The 9,597-nt window shown below is 32.6% G+C and overlaps 1 protein-coding gene across 1 annotated transcript in view; it reads right to left on the reverse strand.

The window, feature by feature from the left end:
• ATRNL1 (attractin like 1) overlaps positions 1-9,589 on the reverse strand; it is a 572,934-nt gene extending 563,345 nt beyond the window's left edge. The window contains exons 1-4 of the mRNA XM_023530113.1: positions 9,495-9,589; positions 8,253-8,366; positions 5,377-5,505; positions 4,315-4,523 (exon numbers count right to left, since the gene is read on the reverse strand). Coding sequence (XP_023385881.1) covers positions 4,315-4,523; positions 5,377-5,505; positions 8,253-8,305 — 391 coding nt within the window. The 5' untranslated portion in view covers positions 8,306-8,366; positions 9,495-9,589. The remainder of the gene's footprint in view (positions 1-4,314; positions 4,524-5,376; positions 5,506-8,252; positions 8,367-9,494) is intronic.
• Between the last annotated feature and the right edge of the window lie 8 nt (positions 9,590-9,597).

Genomic DNA, 9,597 nt, shown 5'->3' on the forward strand with positions numbered 1-9,597 from the left:
AAGATGTGGGGACAATATAGGATTCTTTCTATCCACGCCTGCGGTATGCAGTATCCACAGTGAGGATGTCAGTGGTGGCGGTGACAGGAATATCCTAACCAACTTTCCCGTGGCTCCATCTTTGCTGTGATCCTACCCACTTAGATTTCTGTTGTACCCAACCAAGGTTCTGTTTCCGACCAAGGTTTTTCCAGTATTCCCATCTCTTTTGTGAGCTACTCAATAATATCCTTTTGTATTAATTAGGGTACAGGTTAAGAGAACTAAAAATAAGTTGCTTAAATAAGCTAAAAGTTAATTTCTCTCTCATGAAACATTCTAGAGGCAAGTGGGCAAGTGCTACTGGTTACTGTAGTTATTGCCCTTTACTGGCCACTGGGGAAGACCTTGATATTCTAAAATTCCCCATGGCACTTTCACGCACAACCTATTCACCCAACTCTAGAACAAACGCCAGACTAGCTGCAAGGAAGGCTGAGAAATGTGGTTCCCAGTTAGAAGGTCACGTGCTGAGCCAAAAAGCTGGGTGAACTCTATTAAAAAGAAAGAAATGCACTTCTGGGTATTTATCCAAAGAAAACCAAAACAATAATTTGTAAAGATCTATGCGCTCCAATATTCATGGCAGCACAATTTACAATAGCCAAGATATGGAAGCAACCTAAATGTCCATCAACAGACGACTGGATAAAGAAGTTATGGTTCAGATATACAATGGAATATTACTCAGTCATTAAGAAAAAAATGAAATCCTACCATTCGCAATGACATGGATAGATCTAGAGGTTATGCTGAATGAAAAAGGTCAGACTGAGAAAGATAAATATCATATGATTTCACTTACATGTGGAATCTAAGGAACAAAAAGAGCAAACTAATCAAAAACAGACTCACAAATATAGAGGACAATCTGGTGACAGCCAGAGGGGAGGGGGATTGGGGGGCTGGAAGAAAAGGGTGAAGGGTTAAAGAAGTACAAATTAGTAGTTGATAGATGGTCACGTGGATGGGGAGCACAGCATAAGGAATGTAGTTAGCATTAATGTAACGGCTAGGTGTAGACCCAGAAGAAAGATACAGTAAACTATATAAATGTCTAACTAATGTACTGTATTCCTGAAACTAATAATAAAATTAAATTTAAAAAAAAAAAAGGGAAGAATGAATGCTGGGAGACAGTATTCTCTGGTATACCTTCCAATAACTACCTTTTCTGCTCAAGTAAGCCAGGACATTTCTGTTGCTTACGATCAAAGCCTTCAAGTGATTCAGATTATTTTTTAAGTTATGTAAGAGAGAAATCTGGAGCCACTCTGTTAAGGAGCTGATTAGAGGGTGGAGGAAATATCACACCTTGGAGTCTGCTTTGAAAATTAATGTTCTACTGTATTCTTTACATATGAACATAAATAAAATTTGTTACATCTTGATTTCGATGTCTTCTAAAAAATTCTTCATCTATCCCAATGTTTAGAAGTCATATTAAAAGAAAAAATGCTTTTCAAAGTTGCCTTTGTCCCTCCTGTGACTTGTTAAGACTTAAATTGTATTATGTGAAAAATGTCACAGAAGCAAATGAGTCCACATAGTTCCCTAACCTTTAATTAAGCTAATTAATATGCATATATCATTGACGACTAAGCATTATGACAAAACTAAACATTATACAATAAACTTGTGTGCTTTTCAAAAGGCTGCAATTGGCATTTTCTATATCCTCTATTATTTCAGCTTTCAGTCTCTGTGAGTGCTTTCTACAAGAAAAGGGGGCAATCGACTTTAATGGTGCCGTCTATCCTTAACACACACTCCTATGCAATTAGGAAAAGTGCTTCAAATGGTAAAAAGATAAAAACAGATAGTTAAGGAAGAAAGACTTAGATGAGAAAGTTCAGAGGGGTAAAAGCATATGATGGCTGAGCAAAAAGTCTCAGGAGGTGCTACACAGAAAAACTAAATTCGGAAAGCAAGGAGACAGAAAGACCAGGTGGAACAAGCACCAGAGAAATGTCAGGAAGGGAATCTAAGACTTACTATAAAGCTAGGCTTTTCCTCTCTGTTCTCTTAATAAAATCTCAATTTCTAGAAAGGAACACTTACACTTTCTTGTATACTAGCATAGAACCAAACAGAACAACTAAAGTTAACCAATATAAAAGGATAAAATATAACAGAGGTAGCAACAATCTCTTATTTTTAACCAAAGAATCCAGTTCCAAATACATTAAAAAAAAAATCCTGCCAGATTTTGAATTTCATTAAGATTGCCTCCTTAGCTCTCATTTTCAAATACCTCTAGTCCTTTGATCATTCCCCAGATGTCCTAGAAACAAATCTCTTTTTTCCCCTCAATGATTCCTACTCATTCTACATATCTGAAATAAAAACCTCATTTTCCCCCTAATGATTTTGGTCACAATCCTAACTACTTTAAGCTGTGCTTCCTTCAATACAGAATCAGGGATCGGGTCTAAGCCTCAAAGGAACCAACCAGCACATCGTCTATCTTGAAGCAGCATAATATCTCTTTCGCCAAGCACTCCATCCTCAAAACACCGACATCAATTCAGAGATCAATTCTTTAATTATTAAGAATTAATAATGGTATAAAATGTGTCTGATTTCTATATATTTGATAATTTATAAAAAACATCTCTCTCTACATATAAAACTATTCATATTATCACTTTGCTTTTGCTCCCCATTTCCATCTGCTTAGATATATAAGAATCAAGAATTTTTACTATTTGAGGCATTACTGAAGAGAATATGTGAAAGGCCAGTGAACAAAAGACAGAAAAACAAAAGATAACATCTTGAACCAGATCTCTATTACAAAACTTCCAGAAAATAAAGCATTTCAAAGGACTGATAAAAGTAAAGAACAAAAAAAGGCAGATATGTTCACAGAGAACAGCATTATACAAAAGTATACCCTCTTTGCTTTCAAGACTGTTGAAATAAAACGGAGGCTAACAGCAGTTGAAGAGCAGTTTGAAAAACATTATGCTTATAAGTTGTACCTCTCTATCTCGGGCCTTATTTTAAATGTATTCTTGATATACTATTATCTCCTTAGAAAAGGACATTATTTTAGTTTCAAGACTGAAATTAAAAAATATATACCTCAAGACACTTTTTAGAAGGTCACAGATTATTAAAATAGCCACTTAATAAAATACATGACCATATAATTAAGATACTGAGAAATCTGTATCTGTCATCATCATCAATGCAATTCAATAAGTAATCACTGGCATTTTGTGTGGTTGGAGTAATTTTTTTTAATGAAATGACATGGGTTTAAGATGGGATCATTTATACAAAGCCTAAAATAATTCCTTGAAGTATTCAGCATACTCAATAACATGTTTTTTAAAAGTTATCTCAAGAATGATGAATACAACTTATATACTAGGACCACATTCCCTTTGGTTTCTACTTAAATGGGGTTGATAGCAACAATCGCAACACTGTATTATTACAATATATGGTCAAATAACTTCAGAATATGTATTTCCTGAGTCAAAGTTCCCTCTACCAACAGGATTAACATCTTGGCACAAATTAAGCTCTCAATATGTAAATACAATTAGCACAAAGTAAGCTACAGATAGGTAAGTATATGGATAGCAGGCCTACCTCTTCATTTAATTCCACAATGACAAAATTTGCAATTTAATACCCAAATACTTAAGTAAACTAAAAACCAATGTAATCTAAAATTAATCTTTAATAATAGATACTCATTAATAATGTTTAGAAATTCTTTCCCAGGAATCTTTTGCAATGAGCAGCTAAAATAAATACTGTATTTTCTACTTTTAAAAATTTTATGCTCTTTTAAAAATAGCCACAAGAGGTCAGTCTTTCCTAAGATATAAGTTTAATTTGCTGTAATACCTTGAAGATTCGTATCTATTTTTGCAATAAACTGTTTAAACTACTTACCCACCAAAAATCAAATCTAAATGCACCATGCATTAAATTCATAAATTCATCAAATCTTTAAGGATTCAACAAAAAATTACAAACGATCATAATGATCACACACCTACAATTTAAAAAGAGCTTCATATATAACTTCACCTGATTCTCAAAACAGCAGGTAAACAAAATCTTACCAATTCTATTTGTGAAGAAGCACATTATTAAGAAGTTAACTGGTTGTTAACTGAACATTCTAAAAGTAAAACAAATAACGTGAGATTTGGGTGTTGCAAACAATAGCAAAACAGATGACTGCAGATTTGTTTTAATCTATCAAGATATATAAACGAATGTTTCAAAAGCCATCACACCATACAATCTTACCTTGCCAACTATCATTGCAGACACACAGTTTTTCTCCTGTTAGGTCACAGTAACCATGATCTGGACTACCGCAATTGGCTTTACAGTAAGGAATGTCACACGCTTCACCCTTCCAGTATTTGTCACATTCACAATATACTTGACTCGGAACAGAGATACTAGTTGTACACTTCCCATGACCGGAGCAATTGTTAGGACAAGAATTGATTCTGTAAAAGATAATTCATATATATTCAAATTCAAGATAATTGAAAAATAATTTGGGTTGATAAAAATGAGCTTTATCATTTTTATGTTGTCTTATATACTGCATTTAACACAATTTCACAATGAGACTTCTACTAAACTGTGTACCCTTTTACCCCTAATGCAATTCGGTTACATTTACTTGCAGTTGACCTTAGTTCATCCAATGAGTTTACTTGGCTACCAAGACTCCAAACTTCCAAGGACCACACACTCAACATCTGCAAGATATGCACAGTTCCAAGCAGAATGCTTTATAAAGACTTAAGTACTCAAATGTTTTGAATATATATTTTACGGAAAAAAATTAAATTCATGAATATCTGAAACTAAATAAGAAACTACATAAGAAACCAAGATATAACTTGGTTATATAATATTTAAACAGCATGCTATCACCTACATACGGTTATATAGAAATGAGATGTTTGTCAAATTTTAAGGCCTCTTAACCAATTACATTCTACTATATATTTATGCTCTTTGCACAAATACTTCAGACAAATTAATCTTATAATTGCTGATTCTAAATACTTAATGACTTACCAACAAACAATTTTAAATTTTGTAAATAAATTTCAATCAAATTTATGCGAGCATAATGTCCTGAGGCTTAGAATTTATCCTAACACAAGCTTAGACAGTATTTTGAGGCATGTTATTAAGGTTTTATGTCACTTAGGAAAAGATCCTATATATTTTTAAATGTAACGCACTAGATCGCTCCTCCTATATAAGACAGTTACAAAAACAATAAACTCTTTTAAGTCAAATTATAAGAATCACCACCAAATGGAATTTTAAAAATATACTTACGAATAAAAAATGTTGAAACCAGTTAGATTATATGCAGCATCACTAAAAAAATGTAACAGTGCATAGCCAGATGTTGTAACAACTTCAGGCACAGTTTCATTTCCCCTTATTTCAGGGACTATCAAACCACTATAAGAGAGCAAAATTGAACATTGTATATATTAATATACATAATTGTTAACCACATAAAATTTACTTAAAAATATTCTTCTCATAGTCACCAAGTACCATGCTGAAATGAACACCTAGAAGGAGGATAAATCTGAAACGAGTTTCTATCCATTTCTCACCCAATTAGGTCTACTGCTGCCAACAAGCTGACACCTACTCTCCTGCCACCACATTCCTTCTTATAGTCTTACATTTAGATGACACTATCCCATTTCGCCCTGTTGTCCTGCTATCCGTCCTGTCAAAATACTATAGGGTGGGCTTTTACTTAACTCATATATAAATCTTCACTTAAAGCCAAGCTCACTTTGACCCGGGGCCCCCAAAGACTAGGAATAAAAGTTAACTAGTAAAAGACACGCTCTCCAGGGAACTTTTAAAAGGTTAGGGCTTTGACAAGAAATTAATGTGACTTCCAGAGAAAAGGAGGGGCACTAGAGAGCGAGTCTGGCCAATGATTCCACCAATCATAGCTGCACTGTGAAACCCCAATAAAAACTCTGGACATCCGTAGCTCAGGTGAGCTTCCTGGATGGCGATACACATGGATGTGCTGGGAGAGTATCACGTCCTGAGGACACAGAAGTTTCTTTATGACCCTCCTAGGCCTCTCCCTACATGTATCTTCATTTGGCTGGTTCTGATTTTTATCCTTTATAATAAAATTATAATGATAAGTATAGTGCTTTCCTGAGTCCAGTGAGTCATTTTAGAGAATTATTGAACTTGAAAGGATAGCATGAACCCCTAAATTTGTAGCCAGCTGGTCAGAAGGGTGAGTGGCCTGGGGACCCCTGAACTTGCAGCTGGTGTCTGAACTAAGGATAGTTTTATGGAGGCCTGTGCTCTGAACCTGTAAGTTTGGCCCAACTCCAGGTAGTTGGTATCTGACGTCATTGCAATAGCCTATATTTTATTCCTTCCTACAACTCCAGGCTTATGACAGTCTCTGGAATTGAGCAGGTTTTCAAATGTTTGTCAAATAGCAAATACTTATGCAATTGGAATAGAATGGACAATTAGATTTGGAATTCTTAGCAAGATAAAATACAAACAGTTTAGTTTTTAAGTCAGGAGTCTGTCAAAGTCCTAATCCTGGCTCTACCACCTAGTATAAAACTTAATTTTTATACTAGGTGGTAGAGCCAGGACTTAATCTCTCTGAATCTCAACTTAATTTCTCTGAATCTCAACTTTCTCAACTGTAAAATGGGGATAACAGTAATTCTTCCACAAGATCCTTGTAAGGATTAGATGACATTTAAACTGCCTACTACAGTGCTTAGCGTCAAGTGGATATTCAATAAACACGACTTTTCCATCTCCCTCAGGATAGCTAACAGAAACACTTGCTAATGAAAAGTCACTTGTTCTACCTCCATAATCATATATTAAATCCCATCCTGCTAATTATCTTACAAAAGGTTCCTTTCGTGTCAAGAAAAGGGTTGGTAAGAGTGTTAATGGACCACTGTTAATTAATGCAAAGTCATTACAACTACTAGAAAAACAGTGAAAAGGCACACATCTAAATGATGGTCAGTCAACAGTGTCATAAAAATAGAGTAATAATAGCAGAGTGACATCTAAATTGCTAAAAATAAAGGTACAAACTAAAGATCTTATCTAACCGTCACGATGAATTATCTTACAACGTAATTATTCACAAGGCTACTCCATTTTCTATTGCCCTTAGATGAAGGGCTATTCGTAGCTAACCATTTACATAATTTTCAAACAATTCAAATATTAAGTTCTAAAAGTATTTTGAGCAATAAGAATATCACAGAACAAGTGCCTAAGCTCCCAAGGAGTCACTCTAAATAATCATTTGAAAATACAAGTCCGTACCTGTTTGTGCAAAAAAATAAAAGTTCACATTTCTGATAAACAGAGTATTTGCAACATAAATAGTATAAATAAAAAAACAGAAAATTTTATCTATATTTAACAATAAACTTTTATCTATGTTTAAATTTTTAACAATGACTGAACATGTAAGAGACACTGTATAAATAAAAAAATAAGGAATACTGTAATGAGTAACTGAGCAGTAATCATATCAGTTATAAAAAGTCTACTCTACATGGTCAAAATCTTTCCTGTCTAATATATTTTATCCCATTCACAAAACATTTTATAATAATTCGTACATACATACATAGAAAAGATTTTTAAATTGATACTGAAAATGCTACGATTTTCAAATTAAGTCTGACTACCTAATAAAATATTTTAAAGTCACCAAAATTCTCAAATTTTGAAAAGTGAAAGACACAGCTTCTTTATTAAATCATTACATAATGCATACCTTAACCTTTTTTAATGAATTTAAAATTATATCATTTTACTAAAATAGACAACTATAAAATATAGATACCTATTTATTTTGTCAGCTAGAGCTCACATAGTCAGCTAGAGCTCACATATTCAAATCGCTTTGAAAGAATAAACAATATACAGCCAGAATAAAGGATCTTTAAGAAATCTATATTTCTAATATAGTACTTATCTTTGCTATATCAATATTTACACTTTATATTTATACCTAAGTTGAAAGTCACAGTTGCAAAATAGTAGTATAACCATCTTTGAAATTACACCATCTATATCTCTGCAAAATTGTTGTAGTACAACAAATTAACAAATTATACATAGTTACTTTTCTACAACTCTAAGCTCATCACTTAAACATAATTACTCACCTAAGTACAGCTATTAAAGGTGCATATATTGAATCTCCATCATAAACATACATATGATCCCAGCTACATTCTGTAGCAAAATGATTGAATCTTAATCTTAATACTGCATTTGGACTGAAAAAATTAAAATATTTTTAATTAATATGTAATATGCAAAGCACAGTCTGAAGAAATCTTAGAGCATTTTATTAAAAACCTATTTATAGATAATTTTGTTACAAATCGTTAAGTCACCACTGTAAAAGATTTATAAGTAGTCATAGCCAATTCGTAAAACATGACCTGCAACTTCCAAATCTATTAACAGGCCATACATATGTAACATCAATTTTCTAAAACTTAGTCAACAGGAAATGTTCTAAGTTTTCATTAAGATGAAGATTACACAGATTGTATACACTGTTGAAACTTTATTGAACTGTACATTTAATATGGGTGCATTTTATTGCATGCAAACTGTACTTAAATAAAGTTGATTTTTAAAATTCAACACTCAAGAAGTTTCCTTATTCCTATACAACATTTAACTAGAGGCCCTAATAAGATCTTCAAATTTTAATTGAAAGGTCTCAATATACTATTAACAAATAAACAAAATGAGACCAAAGGTACACAGGGAATTTATAACTTTGAAGTTCTAAAACATTTCTAAAATAACCCCCCAAAAAACCAGTCTTCCAATTACACTCTTTAAAAATAATAAAATGATACGAAAATTATTCATATCAACTCATTTATAATCCAGTCATAATAGGTTCAAATAGATAACTTCGGTCTCAAGCCCTGATTATTGAAAAATACCTCTAAAATGATAACTCTCTCTTCTACAAAATGTTATCGTTTTTAACATCTTTGGAATTAAAATACTGACTAGTATGAACCAATGGCATAATTCAGTATGGAATATTTTTATATACTTTATAGAGTTTTCAAATTCCATAATAAGATGCTTAAAACAAGTCAAAAATGCCTGTTTTATTTAATGATGCACTAACATAATTCAAAAATAAAATATATGGAAAAATCAAACTATAATCCCAAGGGAAGGGATACTGTAATTTATATTAAATGTGATATCTAAAAGTTGTAAATCCCATAAAAATATTGTGAATGTTTTCCAATAAGAAGCAACCAAATAAGCTACATAATTATAAGGTTGTTATATTTTAATACTTTAACGTTGATATGATCCCTTCTTTATCATTTCAAAAAAAAATAATTTAACCCAAACTGTATACTTACTATCCTTCGATTAGCCATGTACATTTAGTTTTATACTTATAGTTAATTGGACCATCTGTTAAATATCCAGAAGGTTCTGTTAACCTAGAAAACAAAATCATGA

Source organism: Pteropus vampyrus, unplaced genomic scaffold (genome assembly GCF_000151845.1).
Source record: "Pteropus vampyrus isolate Shadow unplaced genomic scaffold, Pvam_2.0 Scaffold46, whole genome shotgun sequence".
Lineage (NCBI taxonomy): Eukaryota > Metazoa > Chordata > Mammalia > Chiroptera > Pteropodidae > Pteropus > Pteropus vampyrus.